At 43.0% G+C, this 27,527-nt stretch overlaps 2 protein-coding genes across 2 annotated transcripts in view; both read right to left on the bottom strand.

Annotated features, from left to right (window-relative positions):
- Positions 1–1,105: 1,105 nt before the first annotated feature.
- Positions 1,106–22,540, bottom strand: CMTM2 (CKLF like MARVEL transmembrane domain containing 2). Its single transcript, XM_052656672.1, has 4 exons — positions 22,298–22,540; positions 22,009–22,167; positions 1,842–1,943; positions 1,106–1,360 (listed from the first exon to the last, which is right to left on the bottom strand). Exons 1-4 carry the CDS (start codon positions 22,538–22,540, stop codon positions 1,106–1,108), a joined length of 759 nt encoding a protein of 252 aa, XP_052512632.1.
- A 505-nt stretch (positions 22,541–23,045) lies between these two features.
- The window catches only part of LOC128063915 (CKLF-like MARVEL transmembrane domain-containing protein 1), a 31,891-nt gene continuing 27,409 nt past the window's right edge, over positions 23,046–27,527 (bottom strand). The window contains exons 3-4 of the mRNA XM_052656750.1: positions 25,181–25,279; positions 23,046–23,348 (exon numbers count right to left, since the gene is read on the bottom strand). Of these exons, the coding sequence (XP_052512710.1) occupies positions 23,046–23,348; positions 25,181–25,279 (402 nt within the window). The remainder of the gene's footprint in view (positions 23,349–25,180; positions 25,280–27,527) is intronic.

Here is a 27,527-nt window from a genome sequence, read left to right as displayed (position 1 = left end):
GCAGACTCCAGGAGACGGTGAAGGATAGGGAAGCCTGGCCTGCTGCAGGCCATGGAGTCACGAAGAGTCAAACACAACTGAGCAACTGAACAATAGAGACTCCTGGTATCAGACCCCAGGGTTGGGGTGCCCCCATATGTGGTTTGAACTGCTCATTCCTCAAGGAGAATCTCTGAGCCCCTGTAACTCTCCTGCCTCTTCTGTGTCTCCTCCCAGGAGTATGGGTCCTGGCCTCATTGCTTCTGTTTCCTTCCAGCCAGCACTGTGTGAATCTATTCTACAGCTTTGCTTATAGAAGGCTCTTTTTTGCCAGTCTCCAGCTTGTTTTCAGTGAGGACTGCGCCACCTGTAGATGTGTGTTTGATGTATTCTTAGTGGGAGATGAGCTCAGGGTCCTTCTCTGCCATTTTCATCTCCTTCTAGGCACTTGCGCTTTCGTTATATTTTCAAGTCCTAAAAAATCAGGTTATTTTTATATTGCCCTTGACAATCTTATTTTTCTTTTGGTCTGGATTTCCTGAAAATCTATTTTTAATTTGAGGATAGTTGCTTTACCATCTTGTGTTGCCTGATACTATTTTGACGCAGGGAAAGCAAGAACCACCTCCAGGGTGCTAAACCACCTCCAGAGGTTTTAGCCGCTTTCTGCCAATGCCTCTTGCTTTCTATCTCCTCTCTGGGCAGAGGCCCTGCTGAGTTGATTGTTTTTCCCTGTTCCTGAAATGCATAGAAATGTGACATGAAAAGGTCACTGTGAACAAAATGCAGCCTTTTGTTTTCCAGTCTCTGCTTTTCCGTTGGCCACTCTGGCTGGCTGTGTGGACAGTGGGTGCCACCCACACTTCTGGTCCCCCCCAAATCCCCGGGCCCCCCTCCAGCCTTGCCCTCCATACCAAAACTTTTGGCTACTCCTGCTGAATGAACAAAATTACCATTACGTCAACTTTAAGGTTTTCAAAATCCATTTAAGAAGAAATTTCTTTTCCAGTCAGAGATGGTGGTTGAAATGGATAAGAAGACCATTCTAGAGAGAAGACAGGCCAGACAGTGGGAACGTGTTCTGTGGTGAGACGCCCGGCCACCTGTGGCAACGTGTGCCTCCGCCTCACTTCTTGCCCCCCTTTGCCTTGCCCTTGTCTGCTTCCCCCTTCTTGGCATCTGGCTTTGCCTTGGGTTCCTTTGGTTTTCCTGCCTCCTTTTTTTTCCCTGCCTCCCCTGTTTTTTCTGCAGGCTTTGGCTTTTCAGGCTCCTTTGGTGGTGGAGGAACCAGCACATTCCTTTTGACCTTCTTGCCTTTGAAGTGTTTCTTTTGAAGACAAACGTCCACTAAAGCAAAAAGGGCGGCCACACCTATAAAGACCTGGGAAACAAAAGAATCCTCGTTACTTGGGGGCTTTTCCTTCAAAATGTCAGAGTTCCTTCCTGACTTGCATGATCAGTCGCTGCTGCTTAACCCCTTCCCTCGACCCCTCAAGCTGCCAGATCCCAGAGAGACTTCTGGTTTGCCCCGCCACCCGCTGGCCTCAGCTTCCTCAGCTGAGCCCCATCCCTTCTGTCCCTCGCCGCAGCGCCTTTTCTTTTTCTCTGCAGGCCCGGCCTGGGTGGGGCCCTTTGCTCTGGGGTCCGCAGGCTGCTTTGAAGAGGAAACCATTAGCTAGGTGGGCTCCCTGTACACCATCTTTATTTAAATGGCTTTTCCACGAGAAACACCAACTTTACTTTCCAACTTTGCTTGGATGGCAAAATTTTGTGAAAACAGGGTCTTTTCCTTCTGGGAAAATAACTGTTCTCCTGAAGTGCTGATTTCTGAGCAAATAAACAGCCCAATGTGCAAGACTCACCACAGCGGTAACGTAGTTTGGTGGCACTGTTTGCCGACTTCTGATAGCGAAGACCGCGCCCCCCACGAGGAAGCCACAGCAAAACAGGTCGTTGAGAAGATCCTGAAAGCATGGGAGAGAGAAGTCAGCTCTCAACAGGGCTGAGGCCCCTTCAACACCCGCTGATATAGCTTCCGCCAAGGGGAATAGTTTTAAAAATGACCGAGCTTCTGCCAAAGGGAATGGTTTCCAAACTTCTGCCCCATCTAAAGTGTGTGTGTTAGTTGCCCAGTGGTATCCGACTCTGAGACCCCATGGACTGTAGGCCACCAGGCTCCTCTGTCCATGGGATTTCCCAGGCAAGAGTACTACAGTGGGTTGCCATGCCCTTCTCCAGGGGATCTTCCCTGGAGATGAGGGATTGAACCAGGGATCGAACCCCATCCCCTGCATTGTAGATGGTCTCTTGCATTGCAGGCAGAGTCTTTACCACCTGAGCCACCAGGGTCAGATGATATAGGAAGGTATATAGGAAGATGAATGTATAGCGGGTTAGGGGGACATATCTGTAGTTAAACAGCTGGACTCTGAGTTGCTGAACTCTGAGTTGAGACACAAAGTCCAGGATGCTTAACTGCCATTATGGGCTGCCTTGGCTACTATCCTGTGAAGTCACACCTTTGGTGGCTATGTTTTTAGCTATGCTTTTCCCCACTTCCAATGCTCACTTAAATAAATTTGCAATACACAACGTCTTTCTACCCTTGGGGCCAGTGCCTCTTTCTGAATCCAGGGTGGGCTGCATTGCTCACAGGAGGTTCTGTTGGACTCTGGTCCTTCAGCTGGAAGCCTGGCAGCGACGTCTTCACCCTCTGCCCACTCTTCCCCTGAGCCTTTGCAAGGCCAGATCACTTCCTCATCATCCACCCTCTTTCCTATCCCTTGTGGCTGCAGTCCTGCCCTTGCTCCATATCTGCTTCCGTGACCCTATACTGACAAGGTCCAGATGTTCCCAGATTGAGCAAAAGGGCTGCCTCCTATGCTGTCTTCCCCTCAATTACCACCCACTGTGGCTCCCTGGCACAGCCAGACTTAACTCAGAGTTGGCCGAACCTGGGCCACAGCAAGTTGGCTTTCTCCCCCATCACTCCTGAGGCCCAGAGCTTGTGCATCCTTTTAACCCTGTGGGCAGTGGCTGACCCTGCAGAGTTGGGCAGTGCCATCTTTCCCCTTGATTTCTCTGATGCCATTTTCTGTGGGTTGCCCTTCCCTGGCCACCTTGTCTCAGGCCTTTTCTTTTCCTCTTCAGTGTTCAGGATTTTAATACATTTCAAACATACAGAAAATTGTAGAACAGCCCAACCCTGCTCCCACCTCCACCGGCCATGAACCACTGAGATTAAACAGATGTTAATGTCTTGCAGTATTTGCCTCATGGCCCTCAAAACAAAAAGAAAAAAAAACAAACCCTAAACAAAAAAGCTTCATGGGATGAGCCAGTCTTACCATTCCATACCTCTCCCTGCCTTTTGCATGACTTCCAAGTCTACGGGTAGTCTTCCCAGATGTATAGCAGTATTTTCTTCTCTATTCAGTTCAGTTCAGTTCAGTGGCTCAGTTGTGTCCGACTCTTTGCGACCCCATGGACTGCAGCACGCCAGGCCTCCTTGTCCATCACCAACTCATGGAGCTTACCCAAACTCATGTCCATTGAGTCGGTGATGCCATCCAGCCATCTCATCCTCTGTTGCCCCCTTCTCCTGCCCCCAATCCCTCCCAGCATCAGGGTCTTTTCAAATGAGTCAGCTCTTCACAGCAGGTGGCCAAAGTGTTGGAGTTTCAGCTTCAGCATCAGTCCTTCCAATGAACACCCAGGACTGATCTCCTTTAGGATGGACTAGTTGGATCTCCTTGCAGTCCAAGGTGCTCTCAAGAGTCTTCTCCAACACCACAGTTCAAAAGCATCAATTCTTCAGTGCTCGGCTTTCTTTATAGTCCAACTCTCACATCCATACATGACTACTGGAAAAACCATAGCTTTGACTAGACAGACCTTTGTTGACAAAGTAATGTCTCTGCTTTTTAAAATGCTCTCTAGGTTGGTCATAACTTTCCTTCCAAGGAGTAAGCATTTTTTAATTTCTTGGCTGCAATCACCATCTGCAGTGATTTTGGAGCTCAAAAAAATAAAGTCAGCCACTGTTTCCTCTGTTTCCCTCTCTAGTTGCCATGAAGTAATGGACTGATGCTTTGATATTAGTTTTCTGAATGTTGAGCTTTAAGCCAACTTTTTCACTCTCCTCTTTCACTTTCATCAGGAGGCTCTTTAGTTCTTCACTTTCTGCCATAAGGGTGGTGTCATCTGCATATCTGAGCTTATTGATATTTCTCCCAGCAATCTTGATTCCAGCTTGTGCTTCATCCAGCCCAGCATTTCTCATGATGTACTCTGCATATAAGTTAAATAAGCAGGGTGACAATATACAGCCTTGACGTACTCCTTTTCCTATTTGGAACCAGTCTGTTGTTCCATGTCCAGTTCTAACTGTTGCTTCCTGACCTGCATACAGATTTCTCAGGAGGCAGGTCAGGTGGTCTCGTATTCCCAACTCTTTCAGAATTTTCCACAGTTTATTGTGATCCACACAGTCAAAGGCTTTAGCATAATCAATAAAGCAGAAATAGATGTTGTTCTGGAACTCTCTTGTTTTTTCGATGATCCAGCAGATGTTGGCAGTTTCATCTCTGGTTCCTCCGCCTTTTCTAAATCCAGCTTGAACATCTAGAATTTCACAGTTCATGTATTGGTGAAGCCTGGCTTGGAGAATTTTGAGCATTACTTTACTAGCGTGTGAGATGAGTGCAGTTGCGTGGTAGTTTGAGCATTCTTTGGCATTGCCTTTCACTGGGATTGGAATGAAAACGGACCTTTTCCAGTTCTGTGGCCGCTGCTGAGTTTTCCAAATTTGCTGGCATATTGAGTGCACCACCTTCACAGCATCATCTGTTAGGGTTTGAAATAGCTCAACTGGAATTCCATCACCTCCACTAACTTTGTTCGTAGTGATGCTTCCTAAGGCCCACTTGACTTCACATTCCCGGATGTCTGGCTCTAGTTGAGTGATCACACCATCGTGATTATCTGGGTCGTTTTTGTACAGTTCTTCTGTGTATTCTTGCCACCTCTTCTTAATATCTTCTGCTTCTGTTAGGTCCATACCATTTCTGTCCTTTATTGAGCCCATTTTGCATGAAATGTTCCCTTGGTATCTCTAATTTTCTTGAAGAGATCTCTAGTCTTTCCCATTCTGTTGTTTTCCTCTATTTCTTTGCACTGATCACTGAGGAAGGCTTTCTTATCTCTTCTTGCTATTCTTTGGAACTCTGCATTCAGATGGGTATATCTTTCCTTTTCTCCTTTTTCACTTTTCTTTTCATAACTATTTGTAAGGCCTCCTCAGACAGCCATGTTACTTTTTTGCATTTCTTTTTCTTGGGGATGGTCTTGATCCCTGTCTCCTGTACAGTGTCACCAACCTCTGTCCAGAGTTCATCACTCTATCAGGTCTAGTCCCTTAAATCTATTTCTCACTTCTACTGTATAATCGTAAGGGATTTGATTTAGGTCATACCTGAATGGTCTAGTGGTTTTCCCTACTTTTTTCAATTGAAGTCTGAATTTGGCAATAAGAGTTCATGATCTGAGCCACAGTCAGCTCTCAGTCTTGTTTTTGCTGATTACATAGAGCTTCTCCATCTTTGGCTGCAAAAAATATAATCAGTCTGATTTTGGTGTTGACCATCTGGCACAGTCCACGTGTAGAGTCTTCTCTCGTGTTGTTGGAAGAGGGTGTTTGCTATGACCAGTGTGTTCTCTTGGCAAAACTCTATTACTTTTGCCCTGCTCATTCTGTACTCCAAGGCTAAATTTGCCTGTTACTCCAGGTGTTTCTTGACTTCCTACTTTTGTATTCCAGTTCCCTGTAATGAAAAGGATATCTTTTTTGGGTGTTAGTTATGAACGGTCTTGTAGGTCTTCATATAACCATTCAACTTCAGCTTCTTCAGCATTACTGGTCAGGCATAGACTTGGATTACCATGATATTATATATTGATTAAAAATATATAGTATTTTGTGTTTTAAATTTCAATAAAAGATGTATCTTATAGCATGTGCTTTTTAAACTTAACAATTTTTGAGATTTACCCATCTTGAGAAATAGATGAGATTGAGATGAGTGAGACTGAATTCATTAATTTTAGCTGATGTATGAATAAACCAAACTAGAGACACTAGGGTACTTCTGCCTTTTAGGAAATTATTATTGCCAAATGTGCCTGCAGTGAACACTTTTGTCTGTGCCTCTGATGAACATTTTTTCCTTGTTGAGGTGCTGTCAAGCTTTTCTCTAAAGGACCTGTGTCAGTGTTCACTTATGCCCACAAACGTATAGGGGTTCCTGTTTCCCATGTCCTTGCCAAGGCCTAGGATTACCAGTCTTATTTTTCTTTGCCCATCTGATGAATTGAAATGGTCCCTTGTTGTTTTACCTTTCAGATCGCTGGTTACTAATGAAGCATTTTTAAAAACTTGTTTTAGACATTGGGGTTTCCTGTCTATTCAGATCCCTTGCCCCATTTTTCTATGGGCTTATTTTTAAATTTTTATGATGTCTTCTTTTGTGAAAGTTTTAATTTTAATGATATACATGGTTTTTCTCTTTTTCTCATGGTCCCAAGTGCGTGAGTGTTCAGTCATGTTGTGTCCAACTCTTTGTGATCCCGTGGACTATAGCCTGCCAGGCTCCTCTGTCCATGGGATTTCCCAGGCAAGAATGAACATTTATTAAATACTCCATTCAGCTGTGTTATGCCACCTGTGTCATATGCCAAGTTGCCATATGTATATAGGTCTATTTCTGGGTTCTCTCTTTTTTCAAATACCTGTATTAGTCTGCTCATGTTGCCATATACAAAATGCCACAGACTGGGTGGCTTAAGCATCAGACATTTATTTTCCTACAGTTCCAGAGGCTAGAAGTCTATGATCAAAGTGCTAGCAAAGTCAGTTTCTGGTGAGGACTCTTCCTGGTTTGCAGATGGCTGCCTTTTCACCATTTTCTCAGATGGCCTTTCTGTGGTGGGCAAGGTAGGGGTGGAGAGGAAGTGGGGAGAGGACACGGGAGAGGAAGGGAAAGAGAACAAGGTCTTGGTTATCTTTTCTTATAGGAACACTAATCCTATCAGATCAGGACTCCATGCTTAGGATCTCATTTAACCTATTTTTTAAAAATAGTTTTATACTTTGCCAACAAAGGTCCGTCTAGTCAAGGCCATGGTTTTTTCAGTGGTCATGTATGGATGTGAGAGTTGGACTGTGAAGAAGGCTGAGTGCCGAAGAATTGATGCTTTTGAACTGTGGTGTTGAAGAAGACTCTTGAGAGTCCCCTGGACTGCAAGGAGATCCAACCAGTCCATTCTGAAGGAGATCAGCCCTGGGTGTTTATTGAAAGGACTGATGCTGAAGCTGAGACTCCAGTACTTTGGCTACCTCATGCAAAGAGTTGACTCATTGGAAAAGACTCTGATGCTGGGAGGGATTGGGGGCAGGAGGAGAAGGGGACCACAGAGGATGAGATGGCTGGATGGCATCACTGACTCGATGGACGTGAGTCTGAGTGAACTCTGGGAGTTGGTGATGGACAGGGAGGCTGGCGTGCTGCGATTCATGGGGCCGCAAAGAGCCGGACACGACTGAGTGACTGAACTGACTGCCGTTCATTTTTGGCTCTGCTGAGCCTTCACTGCTGCATTCTCTAGCTGCAGGGAGTGGGGGCTCCTCTCCCTAGTGGCGCGCGGCTGTCACTGTGATGGCTCCTCCTGTTGTGGAGCTCTAGGGCACGTGGGCTTCAGCGGTTGCAGCACATGGACTCAGCAGTTGTGGCTCATGGGCTTTAGAGCACAGGATCAATAGCTGTTGTGCACAGGCTTATTTGCTCTGCAGCATATGGGATCTTCCCAGACCAGGGATCAAACCTGGGTCTCCTGTATTGGCAGGCAGATTCTTTACCACTGAGCCACCAGGGAAGCCCCTCATTTAATCTTAATTACCACTCTGAAGGCCCCATCTGCAAGTATAGGCACACTGGGGATTAGGATTTCAGCATTAGAATTTTGGGGGTACGTATACATTCAGTCCATTACAATTTGATTAGTCTTTTTGTCAACCCCTGAGCTAGTACCAAAGCTTTACTCTAATATCTCCTTGGGTGGGTCCATCCTTGTAATTCTCTTTATTCTTCCATGAGAATTTTAGAATCATCTTGCAAAGTTCCATAAACAACCTCTGTTAGGTTGAAATTTCATTTAATGTGGACACTGCTTTGGAATGAAATTGTCATCTTTATGATAGTAACTCTTCACATCTGTGACTGTGGTGTATTTCTTCTCTTACTTAGATTTTTTTTTTGGTTATGTACAGTAACAAAATGTTGTTATCTCCACATGAAGTTTTACAGTCTTTGAACGGGTTTATTCTCAGACACCCATAGTTTCTGTTACTGCTTTAAATGGTTTCTTTGAAAAGCCACATTTTCTCATTATTTGCTGCGGGGAACACTTTGTTTCTGATTACCTTGTGGAACTCAGTCAGTTCTAGTAATTTGAGTCTCTTGGATTTTCAGTGTAGAGAATCATATTATCAGTGAGTAATGCTAGTTTTTTTCTCCTTCCCAATCCATATACCATTTGTTCTTCTTGTCATATTGTACTAAGATCTTCAGCACAATGTTGAATGGAAGTGGGGATAGTAAGGCATCTCTAAGGAAATGCTTCTAATGTTTTACCATGAAATACGATGTTCATTTTAGGCTTGGGTAGATATTTATTATTAAGTTAAGGAAGTTCCCCTTTTTCCTGGTTTGCTAAGAGGCTTTCAAAAAGTAGTGTTGAATATTACTAAATAATTTTTCTGCAGCTTATGAGATGATTAAATGGTTTTCTCCTTTAAATAAAAGACGGTGAAATATGTTAACAGAACTTTGAGATGAAACCACCTTTATATTCCTGGCAGATGCCCTGCTTGGCCATGATGTCATGGTGCACTCCTTGCTTATGCATTGCTTGATTTAGTTTGCTAGTGTTTTTTTGAGAATTTTTATTGCTATACTCAAATAATATATGCCTATAGTTTACTTTCTTTATCAGGTCTGGTTTTAAGATCAAAGCCTTACCAGATGGTACGATATATTATAAACCTCCCCCCTCCCCATTTTTTAAAGAGAAAAAAGGGACAGACCAGTGGAACTGAATATGAAGTCTAGAAATTAACTGCATATGGGATTAAAAAAATTTATTTTTGGCTGCATGTGGCATACAGGATCTTAGTTCTCTGACAAGATCAAAACCATGCCCCCTGCAGTGGAAGCATGGATTCCTAACCACTGGACCACCATGGGATTTTAGCATTTAACAAAAATGCCATTTCAAATCAGCAGAGGGGAAGGGTGTACCGTTCAGTAAATGAATAAACTGAGTGACAGGGGGAAATAGTTGGAGAGCCATCAGGATACCAAGCTGGAGCCATGGTTCACACCATCTACCAAACGATTCCACATAAATCAAAAGATTTAAATGTAAGAAATGAAATAAGTCCCAGGTGAAAACATGGGTGAATTGCTTTATAGCCTATTTTTCTATTTCTTTTTGAGTCAATTTTTGTACACTGTGGTGACCCAAGGACTAAAAAGCATCTGCTTGGTTTTATCTAAAACCAAGGAGGGTCTCGGAATGCAGGAACGGAAAAACAAGACCCTTATCGTCCTTCCCTCCCGCATGTTGTAACTATTAACGGATTTCAGGTCCTCCTGAGCAGTATAACCTGTCTCCCCTCCTACCCCACACATGGAGAAGGTATTTGCCTTCCTCTTACTCCACCAGTATACGTGCCTCATCCAATCAGCAAATGACCTGCAAGACCCCTATCCCACTCCTTGCACCCTGGGTATAAAAGTGGACTAAGGGTTCCTGTTCAGTGCCGGTTCTCCCTTGAGCTGGCCCACTGTTCTAACAGCATCCCCCACTCTAATAAATTTTTTTAAATCTTTTATTTATTTTTTATTTTTCTGTTTACTTTCCATTTATTCACATTTCATGGATTGATACACTTGCTCAACGGGATCACTCAAAAACGGATACACACCAAGATTACATTGTCTGACAATTCAAGTATTTTAGCTTTAGAAAACAGTTTCCTATATAAAATAGAAAGCAAACAATTGATCCATTTGATAGGCGACCAAGTTTCCCGTCTCTGCTACAACTGGGTCTGCCACACCAGCAACACGCACACACACATACCTGTGCCTGTCACACCAGCGACACACACACACAGGCCTTGTGCTCAGAGCACCACATGGGAAGGAAGTTGTGACAGGCCCCTCCCTGTCGCCTACTGGTGCTACAGGACAGAGTGGTCTGTGCTCAGAGACCTCAGAGACCTTCCAGAATGAGGATGACTACCAGGGGTTTGGGAGTGAGTCGCTTAGTTTGTAAAAATGCACTGCACTTTCATTTGGATTGTTCTGAACTGTTCTGAAACAGAATAACTGACAAATGCTCAGAAACAGGCAATTCGCTGACCTTTAAAACTAAACCAAAAAAGCCTTCTCTAAACTCTAACAATAAGGTAGAATATTAGTTTTTTTCCCTCTACCCCAGAACAGGTAGATATTTTTTGGCATGCAGCGTATCAAAAATATGATTTATATATAAATTTATTTATTTTAATTGGAGGCTAATTACTTTACAATATTGTATTGGTTTTGCCATACATCAACATGAATCCGCCATGGGTATACACGTGATCCCCATCCTGAACCCCCCTCCCGCCTCCCTCCCTATTCCCTCTTATTCTGTCTCATCTCTGGAAATTCTTTTCCAACCCGCACCTGAACCACGACATACTTCATATATTTTTCTGAGAAATTAACTCTATATTCCAATTTATTGGCGTAAAGTTTCATATTTTCCCTATGATCTTTAAAACCTCTTGTTTATACTAATATTTTTCTTTGTCCTCTTTTTTTCTTGAGGTTTATGGTTTATCTCCTTTATTAGTCTTTTCAAAGAATTAGATTTTATTAGTCCTCACTATGGACCTTTGTTTCCTATTTCATTAATTTTAGCTCTTTGACATTGCCTTCATAATTCTTTTTTGGTTCATCTTATTTTGTCTCCTTCTTGATATAGATATGTGAATTGTTAATTTTCATTGTTCTTTTCTCAGTATACAGACTTGAATTTGGATTGCTTAACTGCATTCTACAGATAGTATTTGCTAATACTATATGTAACTAAATCCCTATGTGTTTGGGAAAACCATTAAATTTCCCTCAAATACATAAAGATTTAAATTTTACTGATTTATTTCTAATTATATTGCATTGAAGTTAGAGAATGTGGTCTATATCATATCAGTTCCTTGTTATTTGTTTATTTTTGCCTTGTGGTGTCATTGAGGATAACTTTTGTGATTGTTCTAAGTACGCTTGAAAAGAATGTGTAGCCTGTTAGTCTGGGGTGTAGGGTTCTATATGTCCTATTCATATATACGGCAGTGGATCAAGCTATCAATTATTGACGGAGACATGTTAAAATCTCCCACTATGGTTATAATTGTTCATTTTTGTCTTTTATATTTAGGGAGCTATATTGTTAGGTATATGGGCTTTCCCAGTGGCTTAGTGCTAAAGACAGAAGATAATGTCTCAATGCAGAAGACAATGCAAAAGACGGTGTTGGTTTGATCCCTGGGTTGGAAAGATCCCTTGCAGGAGGAAATGGCAACCTCCTCCAGTATTCTTGCCAGAAAAATCTCATGGACAGAGGAGTCTGGCGGGCTTACAGTCCATAGGGTTGCAGAGTCGGATATGACTGAGTGAGCACACAGGCATTGTTAGGTACATACAAATTCAGAATTGCTATATGTAGTAATCCTCTTTACATACTTAGTTTTTAAAACATAAAATTTGTTTCATACGATGGTAGAGTTACGTTAGCTTTTTTTTAGTTAGTATTTTCCTCTAATTTTTTTCTATCTCTTACAACCTTTCTCCACATGCCTTGTACATTGTCGGATTTAAAAAATTTATTCTTAGAGTCCTTTCTCTTTTAAATGAATGATATAGTCCATTTATATTTGCCATCATTTAAGATATATTTGCAGCCATGAAATTAAAAGACACTTACTCGTTGGAAGGAAAGTTATGACCAACCTAGATAGTATATTCAAAAGCAGAGACATTACTTTGCCGACTAAGGTCCATCTAGTCAAGGCTATGGTTTTTCCAGTAGTCATGTATGGATGTGAGAGCTGGACTGTGAAGAAGGCTGAGGGCCGAAGAATTGATTCTTTTGAACTGTGGTGTTGGAGAAGACTCTTGAGAGTCCGTTGGACTGCAAGGAGAGCCAACCAGTCCATCCTAAAGGAGATCAGTCCTGGGTGTTCATTGAAAGGACTGATTTTGAAGCTGAAACTCCAATACTTTGGCCACCTGATGCAAAGAGTTGACTCATTGGAAAAGACCCTGATGCTGGGAAGGACTGGGGGCAGGAAAAGGGGATGACAGAGGATAAGACGGCTGGATGGCATCACTGACTCGATGGACATGAGTTTGGGTAAACTCCAGGAGTTGGTGATGGACAGGGAGGCCTGGCGTGCTGTGGTTCATGGGGTCGCAAAGAGTCGGACACGACTGAGCGACTGAACTGAACTGAACACATTCCTTTTTATTTTCCCCTTTTTACCTTCTATTGAGTCATTTCCCTCGATTCTCTTTTCATCTTTTCTTTTCAACAGGTTGGAGGTTACATATCCTGGAATTCTGCAGCTTCCCTGGTGGCTTAAATGGTAAAGAATCTGACCTGCAATGTAGGAGACCCAGGTTCTCTCCCTGAGTCAGGGAAAATCCCCTGGAGAAGGGAATGGCTATCCACTCCAGTATTCTTGCCTGGGAGATCCCATGGACAGAGGAACCTGGAAGGCTACAGTCCATGGGGTTGCAAAGAGTCGGACACTACTGAAGCAACTTAACACACACATACACACATATCCTGGAATTCTATTCTTCAGCAAAACAATATTATGTCTTAATATATTAATGTTAATACTATTACCAAATCTACCGCTCCTCCCAATAAAGGACTTTCATTTATCATATGCCACCTCTGTAGAGTTACATGCTATTGTGTTGCTGCTACTTGGTTCCACCTTGGTTTAGTGTTCTCGCCGATAAAGCTATTAATAAGTTTTTAAAAACCAAGCAACATTGGTCAAAATGCTTAAAGTCAATCCACAAGCTTACTAGGTTCTTTGTTCACTGTTCCTGTTTTACACTGCAAACATTTCTTTGGGGTGTAATTTCATTCTTCCTGAGGTCTTTCACTAGTTCCTTCAGTGAGGGTCAATGAAAGGGAAACACCTTTTCCTCATTCTAATTGTGTCTTTTACTCTTTCCACCTCAGTCTCTTAAAGAAATTATTCCATTGTTTTTTGGCCACTTTTGTTGCTGTTGAAAAATACGAAGTTAGTCTAATAGTTTGAGCTTTCTGTTTTAAGGTAAAGTGTCTTTTCTGTTGGTTTGATTTTTGTTTTCATTTGCCTCTGATGACCAGCTGTGCCTCTATGACATGTCTAGGTATGGCTTTATTTTTATTTATTCTTCTTGGTCCCTCTTCGAGAATTCATGTCTCTCATTAAATCTAATATTAATATGCCACTCAGTTTTTTTTTTGGTTACTCTTTTCATAGAGTATCTTTTTCCATTTTCACTTTCAACCTATTTGTATCTTTGGATTTAAAGGAATTCTCTTGTGATCCTCACATAGGAGAATTATGGTTTTTTTTTTTAATATATTCTGATAATCTTTACTTTTTAACTGAAGAGTTTAATCTATGAACACTTAAAGTAATTCAGTTCAATTCAGTCGCTCAGTTGTGTCTGACTCTTTGCGACCCCATGAATCGCAGCACGCCAGGCCTCCCTGTCCGTCACCAACTCCTGGAGTTCACCCAAACTCATGTGCGTCAAGTCAGTGATGCCATCCAGCCATCTCATCCTCTGTCGTCATCCCCTTCTCCTCCTGCCCCCAGTCCTTCCCAGCATCAGGGTCTTTTCCAATGAGTCAACTCTTCACATAAGGTGGCCAAAGTATTGGAGTTTCAGCCTCAGCATCAGTCCTTCCAATGAACACCCAGGACTGGTCTCCTTTAGGATGGATTGGTTGGATCTCCTTGCAGTCCAAGGGACTCTTAAGAATTACTGATGACTTATTTCTGTAATTTTGCTATTTATTTTCTATAGTTCATATTTCTTTGTTCCTCAATGTCTCCATTATCGCTTTCTTTTGTATTTAAATTTTTGAAATGTGCCAATTTTATTCTCTTATTTCCTTTCTGTCTATATATTTTAGTTAATTCCTTAGTGGTCACTTTGGAATTATTATTGGTATCTTAAATTTATAACAATCTCATTTGCATTGAAACCAGCTGAGCTTCAGTAGTACACATAAACTCATTATTATTGTCACAAATTGTATCTTTATACATGGTGGTCTATTAACATAGATTTAAATGGTTTTATGCATTTGTCTTTCAAATCATATCAGAAAAGAAAGAAGAGTTACAAACCCCAAATACAAGAATACTGGCTTTTATATTTACCTATGTAGTTACCTTTACTGGTGTTATTTTATGGCTTCAAATTATTGTCTAGTGTCCTTTCATTTTAGCCTGAAGCGTTTCTTGTAGAGCAGGTATATCAGCAACAAATTCCATCAATTTTTGTTTACATGGGAATATCATCATTTCTCCTTCATTTTTATTTATTTATTTTTAAAGGTTCTCCTTCATTTCTAAATGGTAATTTTTGAAGGGCAACTTCAAATTTGAAGGTTATTGTATTCATTTCTTGAAATTGTGAAAATAGTGTACTACTACCTGCATGGCTTAGAACCACATAAATTTAATGTTTCAGCTGTGGAGGCCAGAAGTCTGAAATAGAGATGTATGCAGGGCCCTGCTTCCTCTGAAGATGCTAGAGTAACTATCTGTTTTGGGCTTCTCTTCCAGCTTCTTGTAGCTTGAGGCATTCCTTTTCTTGTCTTGTCTTCCTATCTTCTTCCTGTGTCTCTTCACATTGTCTTCTTTCTGTTTGTATCTGTATCTGTGTTCAAGTTCCTCCCTTTTACAAAGACACTGGTCACATTGGATTAGGGTCCACTCTGATAACCTCATCTTTATTTGATCATCGGCAAGGACCTTATTTCCAAATAAGGTCATGTTCACAGGAACTGGGAGTTAAGACATCACCATACTTGGGGGGTACATAATCCAACCCCTAACAGATAGCACATTTAAAAGATGGAATTTTTGGTGGATAGTTTTTTTTTTTCTTCCCCCCTTTAAGGACTATAAGTACATCATTCCACTCCCTCAGGTCTCCATGGTATCTGATGAGAAATTAGTTGTTAATCTTATTAAGGGTCCCTTGTACAAGATGAGTTATTTCTCTCTTATAACTTTCAAGACTTTATCCTGTCTTCATCTTTAGATAGTTTGATTATAATGTGTCTCAGAGTGGATCACTTTGAGTTTATCCTACTTGGCTCCTTTTGGATGCATAGATTCCTATCTTTTACCAAATTTGGAAAGATTTTGGCATTATTTCTTTGAATATTCTTTCTGTCCCTTTCTCTGTTTTTCCCCTTTGGGGACTCTGCCTATGTTAGTACGCTTGATGGTGTCCCATGGGTCTGTTAGACTCTGTTCATTTTTTCTTCATTCTTTTTTCTGTTTCTCAAACTGAATGGTCTCAATTGACCTGTCTTCAGGTTCACTGATTCATTCTTCTGCCTGTTCAAATCTGTTGTTTAAAAAGCTCTAGTGAATTTTTCACTTCAGTTATATTAGTTTTCAGCTCCAGAGTTTCTATCTGGTTTCTTTTTAAACTTCTCTTTACTGACATTATATATTTGGTTCATGATTGTTCTCTTGGTTTCCTTTAGTTCCTTGAGCGTTTTAAAGACAGTTCATTTAAAGTCTTTGTCTAGTAAGACTAATATCTAGGTTTCTTCAACAGCAGTCTCTATTAATATATATATTTTTTTCCTGTGAATAGGCCAAACTTTTTTTGCGTGCCTTATAATTCTTTGAAAACTATGCATTTTGAATATAATATAGTTACTCTGGAAACCATATTGCCTCTCTTCTCTAGAGTTTGTTGTTGCTGTTTGTTGTGAGTTAAGTCATTTGTATGTTTATTGTTTTTCCCTAAACTATGTTTTAAAAGATTGTATTCTTTCTCTTGTGTGGCCACTGATGTCTTTGTCTTTCATCAGCTTAATAATCAGGAGATTATTTGATGGATATTTCCTTAAATATTGGAAACAAAAAGTCTTTGCAAATTGGCTTTATATTAGGGCACTCCTTCAATACCTCTCCAAGCTGTTTAGATCTCTTAGTTTTTTACTTGCTGCTTGTGCAGAGCCTAAAGGTCAGCCAAAGGTGAAAGCTTAGTTCCTTTTTTTTTTTTCTGGGCATGTGCTGTCCTAGATTACCTGGTAGAGGTGGAGGCTTTTCAAAGTTCTTATTTCTCCCATGCATCTCCTTCCCAAACTTCTGATCTGTCTACTTATTGGAAAACCTTGCCCCAGGTTTCTATGATTAGTACATATGCCTTTAAATGCTTTTAACAAATGCTACCTAGGAGGCTACTTCAGCCTTGAGAAAACTCTGAAACAGGTGACACAAAGGCAAGTCCCTGGCCAGTCCTTCAGGGAGCCACCAGATAGGTCAAGCACACAACTTAATTCTTTGGGAACAAGATTTGTATTGTTCCCTCTGCCACCAGCAAGGAATATGGTCAGGAATGTGGGCTATCTTCATGTCCACTGACAAGCTGGGGATTGAGGGATGGCAGGCAGGTTAAGTTATAAGGCTACAAAATTCTCTTACCCAAATTCAGTAACTTCTTTCTCCATTAAGCATTTTGTTTTTGTTTAATTAGATTTCAGAGTTCTGAAAAAGTTGACTCTGACACTTTTTGAGAGCCTAATCATTGCTCTAGTAGAAGGACAGAGATTTGGAATTCCCTATTCTGTCCTTTTTTTTTTTTTTTTTGGCTGCATAGCATGTGGGATCTCAGGGGATTGAACCTGCGGCCCCTGCATTGGAAGTGCAAAGTCTTAGTCGCTGGACCGCCAGGGAAAGTCCTACTCTGCCATTTTTAGTGCTGTCACTCATTAAATCTGGAGGGGTCTCAGTTACTATCACTTTGAATATTCTCTATTCTCTTGTGTGTCTTCTTCTGGAATTCCTATTAGGTTTATGATGGACTTTCTCATTCCATATTCTATGTTTCAACTTCTCTCTTCATATTTTCTCTCTTTATCCATCAGTAATATATTCTGGGTAATTTTCCCACATTCTTAGGCTCATTCCTTCCCCAGCTTTTGTCTAATATATTTTTTAACCAATTTATTGACATTTTTATTTCCATAACCATATGTTCAGGCTCTAGACATTATATCTTATAATTTTTTTAAAAATCTGTCTATTCTGACCTCTTAATGTCTTATTCTTTTCTTCAGGTTTTATTTATGTCTTTATAATTTAAATGTATTATAAATTATTTTCAGACAGTTCTTTTACCATCTCATATTCTAAGGGTTCTAATCCTCCCATTGTTATTTTTGCTGGGTCTTGATTCTTAGTCATGAGTTTTGTAGTTCTGAACGGTGAATTCATTTTTGATTGCCCCCCCACACACACCCTTTTCATTACAGGGGACTGGAATGCAAAAGTTGGAAGTCAAGAAACACCTGGAGTAACAGGCAAATTTGACCTTGGAATACAGAATGAAGCAGAGCAAAGGGTAATAGAGTTTTGCCAAGAGAATGCACTGGTAATAGCAAACACCCTCTTCCAACAACACAAGAGAAGACTCTACACATGGACATCACCAGATGGTCAACACCGAAATCAGATTGATTATATCCTTTGCAGCCAAAGATGGAGAAGCTCTATACAGTCAGCAAAAACAAGACCGGGACCTGACTGTGGCTCAGATCATGAACTCCTTATTGCCAAATTCAGACTTACATTGAAAAAAGTAGGGAAAACCACTAGACCATTCAGGTATGACCTAGATCAAATCCCTTACGATTATACAGTAGAAGTGAGAAATAGATTTAAGGGACTAGACCTGATAGACAGAGTGCCTGATGAACTGCGGATGGAGGTTCATGACATTGTACAGGAGACAGGAATCAGACCATCCCCAAGAAAAAGAAATGCAAAAAAGCAACATGACTGTCTGAGGAGCCCTTACAAATAGCTGTGAAAAGAAGAGAAGTGAAAAACAAAGGAGAAAAGGAAAGATATACCCATCTGAATGCAGAGTTCCAAAGAATAGCAAGAAGAGATAAGAAAGCCTTCCTCAGTCATCAATGCAAAGAAATAGAGGAAAACAACAGAATGAGAAAGACTAGAGATCTCTTCAAGAAAATTAGAGATACCAAGGGAACATTTCATGCAAAATGGGCTCAATAAAGGACAGAAATGGTATGGACCTAACAGAAGCAGAAGATATTAAGAAGAGGTGGCAAGAATACACAGAAGAACTGTACAAAAATGACCCAGATAATCACGATGGTGTGATCACTCAACTAGAGCCAGACATCCGGGAATGTGAAGTCAAGTGGGCCTTAGGAAGCATCACTACGAACAAAGCTAGTGGAGGTGATGGAATTCCGGTTGAGCTATTTCAAACCCTAACAGATGATGCTGTGAAGGTGGTGCATTCAATATGCCAGCAAATTTGGAAAACTCAGCAGCAGCCACAGGACTGGAAAAGGTCCGTTTTCATTCCAATCCCAGTGAAAGGCAATGCCAAAGAATGCTCAAACTACTATACAATTGCACTCATCTCACACGCTAGTAAGTAATGCTCAAAATTCTCCAAGCCAGGCTTCACCAATACATGAACCGTGAACTTCCAGATGTTCAAGCTGGATTTAGAAAAGGCAGAGGAACCAGAGATCAAATTGCCAACATCTGCTGGATCATCGAAAAAGGAAGGGAGTTCCAGAACAACATCTATTTTTGTTTTATTGACTATGCCAAAGCCTTTGACTGTGTGGATCACAACAAACTGTGGAAAATTCTGAAAGAGTTGGGAATACGAGACCACCTGACCTGCCTCCTGAGAAATCTGTATGCAGGTCAGGAAGCAACAGTTAGAACTGGACATGGAACAACAGACTGGTTCCAAATAGGAAAAGGAGTACGTCAAGGCTGTATATTGTCATCCTGCTTATTTAACTTCTAGGCAGAGTACATCATGAGAAATGCTGGGCTGGATGAAGCACAAGCTGGACTCAAGATTGCCAGGTGAAATATCAATAAGCTCAGATATGCAGATGACACCACCCTTATGGCAGAAAGTGAAGAAGAACTAAAGAGCCTCTTGATGAGAGTGAAAGAAGACAGAGAAAAAGTTGGCTTAAGGTTCAACATTCAGAAAACTAAGATCATGGCATCCGGTCCCATCACTTCATGGCAACTAGATGTGGAAACAAAGGAAACAGTGGCTGACTTTATTTTCTTGGGCTCCAAAATCACTGCAGATGGTGACTGCAGCCTTGAAATTAAAAGATGCTTACACCTTGGAAGGAAAGTTATGACCAACCTAGACAGCATTTTAAAAAGCAGAGACATTACTTTGCCAACAAAGGTCCGTCTAGTCAAGGCTGTGGTTTTTCCAATGATCATGTATGGATGTGAGAGTTGGACTATAAAGAAAGCTGAGCACTGAAGAATTGATGCTTTTGAACTGTGGTGTTGGAGAAGACCCTTGAGAGTCCCTTAGACTGCAAGGAGATCCAACCAGTCCATCCTAAAGGAGATCAGTCCTGAATGTTCATTGAAAGGACTGCTGCTGAAGCTGAGACTCCAACACTTTGGCCACCTGATGAGAAGAGCTGACTCATTGGAAAAGACCCTGATGCTGGGAAAGATTGAAGGCGAGAGAAGAAGGGGATGACAGAGGATGAGATGGTTGGATGGCATCACCGACTCAATGGACATGAGTTTGGGTAAGCTCCAGGAGTCAGTGATGGACAGGGAGGCCTGGCGTGTTGCAGTCCATGCAGTTACAAAGAGTCGGACATGACTGGGCAACTGAACTGAATACTCCTGTAACTTGTCTTGTGAGATTTGTTTATGCTTTGATTATGATTTTGCACTCGTTTGTCAGGAATCCTATGGATTTCTTCAGAATACTATCAAATTGGGATTGATTTTTATGCCAGTTTCCAGGCACTGTGTTTTCTAAACTTCATGAAGGTTTCCAGGCTGAAGGGAGGAAAACTTAGACCAAATCTATACAAAGGGCTACCCAGGTGGTGCTAGTGGTAAAGAACTCACCTGCCAAAGCTGGAGACATAAGAGATGAGGGTTCAATCCCTGGATCAGGAAGATCCCCTAGAGGGGGACATGGCAACTCACTCCAGTATTCTTGCCTGGAGAATTGCATAAACCAAGGAGCCTGGCAGGCTGCAGTCCATAGAGTCACACAGAATCAGACATGACTGAAGTGCCTTAGCAGGTACACACACATACAAAGTGTAAGCTCAAGGTTCATAGTTCTCAAGGTCTTTTGTGGTTTTTCATCACTGAAAACTCAGGTAGAGATGAGTATGCTTTCTTGTTCTTCTGTGTAAGGAAAAGGTGTCTCCTCTGTCTTTTCCCTCAGGGTACAGTCTTTGCAGGGTGCTGGCCTTGTATGGGATTTTTGGTTCTAAATCTCCACTTTGCCTAGGACCAAGGCCGCATCTCTTAACTTGAGAATATGTGAGAATCCATGTTCAGAGTTCCTGGGCTAACACTTCATGGGCCATCTCCACCCACACTGAAGCAGCTGATTAGATCACTGCTCCTGTTTCCCATTTCTGGCATCTGTGCGTTTCCCCTTTTTTTTTCTTTTGCCAACTCAGCCATTCGGTTAAATCAATAGTGTTTACATTTCCCCACTAATAGTTTTATGTAAGTACAGCAGGAGGATTTTCAGGGTTCAGTGATTTTTCATCTTGTGGGAACTACCAATATCTTCTCAAGGACTTTGGCTGGAAATGTGTCCTCTGCTTATCCCTTTCCCAAGAGCTTTATGGCCCTCTTTTCCTTTCTCCAGACCTGTGGGTCACTAGACTCTAAAAACTTTTAACAAGTAGGCAGGACAGATTGCAGTTAGGGACTCAGACTCTACTAAAAAAGCTGGGTTTGAATCCTTTTTCTGCCACTTACTACCTGAATTACCTGGGGGCAAGTTGCTTGGCCATTCTGAACCTATTTTGTGTATAAAGTGAGTGAGAACGGTGAGCGTAGGACTCTAGAGACATGCTGTGATCAAGCAATGAACAAGGGACCTTGGGTTAGTTGGAAGTTAGGTAGGTAAGTTTTATGATTACCTAGGTAATGGGCAAGGGTTCAGCTCCGTGAGTCTTCACATCAGGCACGTTATTTTTCCTCTCTAGGAACAATCTAATACAAGATTATTACTGTGTTCATGTTACAGATGAAGAAACAGAGTCTGGGAGTGGTAACTTGCCCAGCTCAGTCCCATTCCAGTGAATGATTGCTTTGGGCTGAACATCTTTCTGGACTTAACATCCCTTTACAAGGACAGTCACTGTAGATCTGGTGCTACTTTACAAGTGATTTTTCTTTTTAATTCTCATTTTATATGACTGATTTCTTTCTTGGATTTCAGGCAACAGGGTACCTTTGAAGTGATCTTTTCAGTCAAGTGTGCTGGCATAGGGGTTGGCAGGAACCACTGGTTGCTACACGCCCCTTGCTGCCAAGGAGAGCAAAGCTTCAGGAAAGCAGACTTCTTCCTTTGACCACAAGGTAGGGATGGGGCCCTCCACCCTTAAGCTGAGCTTTTTGGAAGCCTTTTTTACCTAACTTCAGCTGCCCCTGCTCTGGCCCCACCTGAAGGTGCTAAGCCCATGCCTGGAACACAATAAGAGAGATGAGGCGTATCTCTTTGTTCAGTCACTTTTCAAGTGCCAAGACACATGCACGGATGTCACACCAGGCTCAGCCACTCCCCACCACCCCTCACTTACAGAAATGGGCCACAGGATGAAGGGCACGTATCTCTGGATGGCGAAGGTGTAGATAATGATGAAGAAGATGAAGATGGATATCTCCATGGTGATGATGAGTGTCAGGATGGGGTGTACAGTGGTCCCCGTGAACATTACCAGCGAACCTATTAGGCAGGCCTGCCAGGAGATATGCCCTTTGAGCCATGGCAAAGGGCTCAGGCCACAGGAGCCTCAGGGAGCCCACTCCTTCTCCCTCCTCCCATCTTTGGACATCCCGCTCCCACCCAGGGATACAGGCCCAACTTACCAAGCTAATGAGCTTGACCTCAGCGTGCCCCACACTCCAGAACTCTTTATTGCTGTCCTTGAATTCCCACTTGTAACGGCGACACCCCTTCCTCGTTCCCACTTCATCTTTGGGCTGCTCTGACTTTTTCTTGGGCTCCCCTGGTTTCTTCTCGGCCTCCTGCGCTCCAGGTGCTGCTGGGGCTGCTGGGGCTGCTGGGGCTGCTGCCGCCGGTTCCCCGGGTTTGTCCTTTTTATCAGCCATCTGACCGTGAAGCTCTCAGGTTCTCACGGCCTGCCCAATTTCTCTTGCCGTCCCTGGCCAGGCTCGGCCTTTGCGCGAGCCAGATGCCCACCGACCTACTTAGAGGCCGCGCTCAGCCAACTGCCAGGAAGGAGGAGCGAAAAGCCAACGCCTGGCGCCCTCCTGGCGCGCGCCTGGCCTCCCCACGCGAGTCCCCGCTACCCGCCCCGGGCCCCCGGCTCCCGCCCTCCGCGGGCGCGCCCCGCCAGGGGCACCGCGCGCATCTCCATCTCCGGGCCTGCCCGACTCCGGCTCAGGAGGTGGTGGTGGTCCAGCTGCCGCGCTGAACTCCCCTCGCAACTTCGACCTCGCGAGGCCTCTGGAGGCGGCCCAGGGCTGTAAGTTTACGCCGGCAAACGCAACGCGACTTTTACGCAAGGCGGCAAGAACAAGCAGAAGTACTACCGGTTTAGCAGTCCTGATTTTATGATCACATGCGGGCGGAAATGGGTGACAGCGTGAGAGCTCAGCGGCGAGAGCCGCCAGAGGAAGGAGTTGGCGGGGTTTTTTTCATAGGCGTCCCCGAGGGCTCCTCCTGCGAGGCTGCTTTCGAGGGTGGCTGCCACCGGCTGCGTTGCTTCACAGTTGCCCTTGTAGGTGCGTTTGGGCCTCCCCTTGTGGGTGTCCTTGTGGGTGGGGTGGGTTCCGGGGCCAAGGGTCCACTGGTTTCCATTTTGATTCCCAGGGCTTTTTTCAAGTTGTTCCTCATCGTCTTGGTGACCAGAGTCGCATCAATGACACACACGGTTGCTGCTGTGAGACACAGGGCCTGGCAGACACAAGACCAGACGCAGGAAGGAAAGATGGGGTTATTTTGCAGCTCCGCAGAAACCTGTGTTCCTTATCCTGGGGTGTGGGAGAGTGTGGGGAGGGGCCTGTGGGTGGCCCCCTGTCCCCCACTGACCCTCCACTACCTCTTTGGTGTCTGCCCACTTGGCTGCAAGCCCTTTGGGGCATTACCAGTAAAAGGATTTTTGGACATGGGCTTTACCACCAGGGATGACCTTGCCTAAGGCCTGAGGCCCTAGGAAGAGAAAAGGGCACTGATCCTAAGGGGCTCCAGGTGGCGGTGGAGTCCTGAGAAGGCCCCTGGATGGACAGGACTCGGGCTATGTTTGAAAGGGCAGGTAGTTGTTTCCAAAGAGACAAACCGGGAGGAAGAGAATTCCAGGTACCCAACTGGGGTCTCCATCTGGTGTGGCTGAGACCTGTGGAGCTGGTGAGGGAGGGGGCAGAGTTGAGGCTGGGGAGGTGCAGAATCTGGGACTTCATCAAGAGAGGAGGGGAGGTTCCAGATTCAGGAAGCCCATTTGTCCCACGATGAATGGAGAGTGACCAGCGCTGGAGGCAGGGAGACCAGTGTATGTGTTGAGGGGATTGGGGTGGGGGTGGGGTGGTTCCAACCATCCAGGTAAGTATTGATGGAGACCTGGGGGTGGGAACTCCTGAGAAGGTATGATGGCTGAGTAAACAGATAGGAATCATGGCCTGTAACACTCAAGATTCCAAGTACTCCTCAGTTCCTGTCTGCCTTGTATGTTTCTCTTTGTGTTTCTGGGTTGCTAAGTCGATTCAGTCCTGTCCAATTCTGTGCAACCCCATGGACTGTAGCCTACCAGGCTCCTCAGTCCATGAGATTCTCCAGGCAAGAATACTGGAGCGGGTTGCCATGCGCTCCTTAAGGGGATCTTCCCGACCCAGGGGTGGAACCCTCATCTCTTACGTCTCCTGCATTGGCAGGCAGGTTCTTTACCACATGCACCACTTGGGAAACGCATAAATCGTGTCTAATTCTGTGACCCCACAGACTGTAGCTTGCCAGTTTCTCTTTGTGGTCATTTAATCCCTGGCTGCTTTCATGAACTTTTCCTAGGTAGGTCTTATTGTAACTAATCTTGAGCTCCCTAAGTTGGAAGGGACTCAGTCCCCAACACTGAGCTCAGACCTGGCACAGTCTAATGGGATTGACAAATATTCACAGATCATAGGATGAATTTGAAGAACTTACAGTTTTTTTTTGATTTTTGTTTTCTGGATTAATTTCTATTCCCATCACTTAACTTCTTGAGTCAAAGTCTCACCACCCTATTCCCCACCCCCTATCTTCCAGGCATTTAATCTGCCGTTTCTTGTGCTCTTCATATGATGAGGATTTGTCCCAGCCTTGCGACCCAGGGTAAGGTATTTAACCTCCATTCCCTTATCTGTAAAAATGAGAGTTGTAAAGATTAAGACAGAAGATGCCTAGCCTAGTGTGGGAATGTCTTCCTTGCTTACTTTGGCAATGCACTTTTTTTTTTCTCTACAATCATTTTTTTGGAATACGTTTTGGCAACGTTTAAAAAAGTAGTGTGTATGATTTTCAGAAAAGTTTCCATAGACTTGTTTTTGTACTTATTTGGAGAATGAGTATTAGAATGAAGATTTTCATGAGCTTAGAGCTTGTGCAACTTCAAGTCTCTGAAGAAGTCACCACAAGAAAGAGCAGGGGTGGTTGGTGGGGGGTGTTCTGTAAATGTGATAATGATGGTCTGCTAGTTTCCCTTTTCAAAGAATCTTGAAATACTGATCTTAAATGGACTTGTGAAGGCTCCTACTTACCCCTCCAATATAGAACAAATGCCTTCTTTCCTTTTCTTGTATCGCCAAGATGGCAACTATTACAAGGAACACTGCAGTAATGAAACTGTTGATAAGATCCTGCAACACAGAATTGAAAATTGTCAGGTTTACATGAAAATGTCAAAGTCTTTAAATTAGTCAGTTACGTATCTAAGGATGAGTGCCTTTTAAAAACTTTCCCTTTTATTAATATTAACAGGAACGACCCCTCGGCAGCATAATTCTTATATCTTCCAGAGATGTGAATTTACGTGATTATAAGGTCCTGGATAGGACTGTCAACAGAAAGGGGTTTAAGTTCATTAAAAAATACTCTTTTATAACAATTTTTCCATCAGGTTTTTTAAAGTGCATAGGGAAATGGACAAGAAAAAAAACCCAGAGGTCTGAGGGCCTGACCCAGACTGACCCGCCATAAATACAATCTTATTGAAGTTTTGTATTTTAACTTAATGTAAATTCTGCATTCTATTCCATAATACATTTGTTTTAATATAAAAATAAAAATTTAAATTAACATTTGACTGATTTAATTCCACTCCCAAATCTGCAGATCACTAGAACTGAAACTTTGGAAGGTGGATCATATTTATTCTGTAGGATCACACATCCCAAGAAGACAGGAACCCATCTGAGGAGCTGACCTGGTATTCTGGAGTGAAATTGACTTTCTCTCTTTCCTAAAACTTGGCCAGAATTGATTTGTCTAGACATCTATAGGCTATTTGTGTCCTTCTTTTTGGATGTCAGTACTGGAGCCCTGCTGTCTAATCATATTGGGTCTAAGTGGAGCTCCATGGTGTGCTGAGCATTTTCCTGTCATTATCTCATTTAACCCTCACAAACACCCTCCACAAAGCCACTGTTAGAATCCTCATTTTAAGAGAATGTAACAGAGGCTTAAAGAAGATCATTAAATTGCCTATGATTGAATATCTGCCAAGGAGTCGAATCAGGACTCAACTCACTATTGCCCTCCATCACGGACACCCAAATGAGGAGGAAATGACCTGTCCCCCTAGGTTGGAAGTGTAGCACCTGTCTTTGGCATTTTCTGTGGAATGAGTAATGGAGGGTCAAAGTGGCATGGGACAAGCAAGGTGAGGGTGTTTTTTGTTGATCAACTCTTTTGGCCTACCAAGTACTAGATGTATGATCTGGGGCATGTTTTATTGCCCTGTGTGCCATCTGGCTCATTTTCTTTTTTAGCTATGCTGCATGTCGGATCTTAGTTCCCTGACTAGTGATCCAACCCATGCCCCCAGCAATGGAAGTATGGAATCTTAAACACTGAGCTGCCAGGGAAGTCCCCCAACAGGCTCATGGTGAATATGGGGATAATGATTGGGATTCATTGACTTCATCTGAGGATTAAATGGCATAATGAATCTGAAAGCATCAGATGAGGTACCTGGCATCTAGTTGGTAGTGGGAATGCATCAAAGTGCAGATTCCTGATAATCTGCCCATAACTGTGCAGAGAGTGTAAACATTCCGTGAACTCCAGGTGTTCTTCCTGTTGAGATTGGTGAGCAAAGAGCCCTATTGTGGAATGGGACTTGCTTCTTAGAAAGGCACTAATATTTGCTATCTGGGCACATGAGAGGTAACACTGGTGGGGGCACACTGGTGCAGGTCTGCCCACAGTGGGGCAGGTACAATGGTTTGCAACTTTGCAGAAGCATAGCACCTGAAGATTGTGTAAACCAAGATATTCAAAGATGTGAACAGGGACATTGAAGCAGAGTGTGAACTTTTAAAAATAATAATTAACTGTTGTCTCCATCATTGAGAATTTGGATGAAGGTGCATTAATAATAATAATAATACATGCAGCCTTGATCTCTCTAATCAATCATTGACTGTCTCATCAGAATTCCATCTCCTCATTGGACTTTTGGACTCTTGCTGGGAAGTGCTGTCCCGAACTGTCTCTTGGCGGTAGTGCTTGCTTTGTATGGAACATTTCTATCATAGCTCACATCTCTTTAGCACTTGCTATATGTTGCATCCTGTGCCAGGGTGTTCATATGTGATCTCATTTGATTCTCACAATAAACTGTTATCATCCCCAGTTTACTGATGGGTAAGCGACTTGCCTGGGGTTGCTCAGCCAGTAAGTGGCTATGATCCTCCTCACTCCAAGGGCCTTCTCCTGACTAACCCCACTCCCTTTTGCCTTAGACACAGACCCTCTAAGTTGGCCTTATGTTTGACAGACAGAAAGGTATGTCTTCTCAGATGAAGTAGAACTGCAGCTGAATCTTACCACGTGCAAAAGCACTTCTAGTTTCCCCATAAATGCCATCTTTACTCATCATCTTTT

This window comes from Budorcas taxicolor, chromosome 18 (assembly GCF_023091745.1).
Source record: "Budorcas taxicolor isolate Tak-1 chromosome 18, Takin1.1, whole genome shotgun sequence".
NCBI lineage: Eukaryota > Metazoa > Chordata > Mammalia > Artiodactyla > Bovidae > Budorcas > Budorcas taxicolor.
Note: the sequence above shows the minus strand (reverse complement) of the source record. Positions and strands in the feature narration are given on the sequence as shown.

Bases quoted from the DNA above. Each gene is read 5' to 3' on its own strand.
- CMTM2 (XM_052656672.1), bottom strand. From the start codon at position 22,540: ATGGCTGATAAAAAGGACAAACCCGGGGAACCGGCGGCAGCAGCCCCA. The intron at 22,168-22,297 runs GTAAGTTGGGCC...ATCTCCTGGCAG, and splicing joins AGGTCAAGCTCATTAGCTTG to GCCTGCCTAATAGGTTCGCT. The intron at 1,944-22,008 runs GTAAGTGAGGGG...CCATGCTTTCAG, and splicing joins TCATCCTGTGGCCCATTTCT to GATCTTCTCAACGACCTGTT.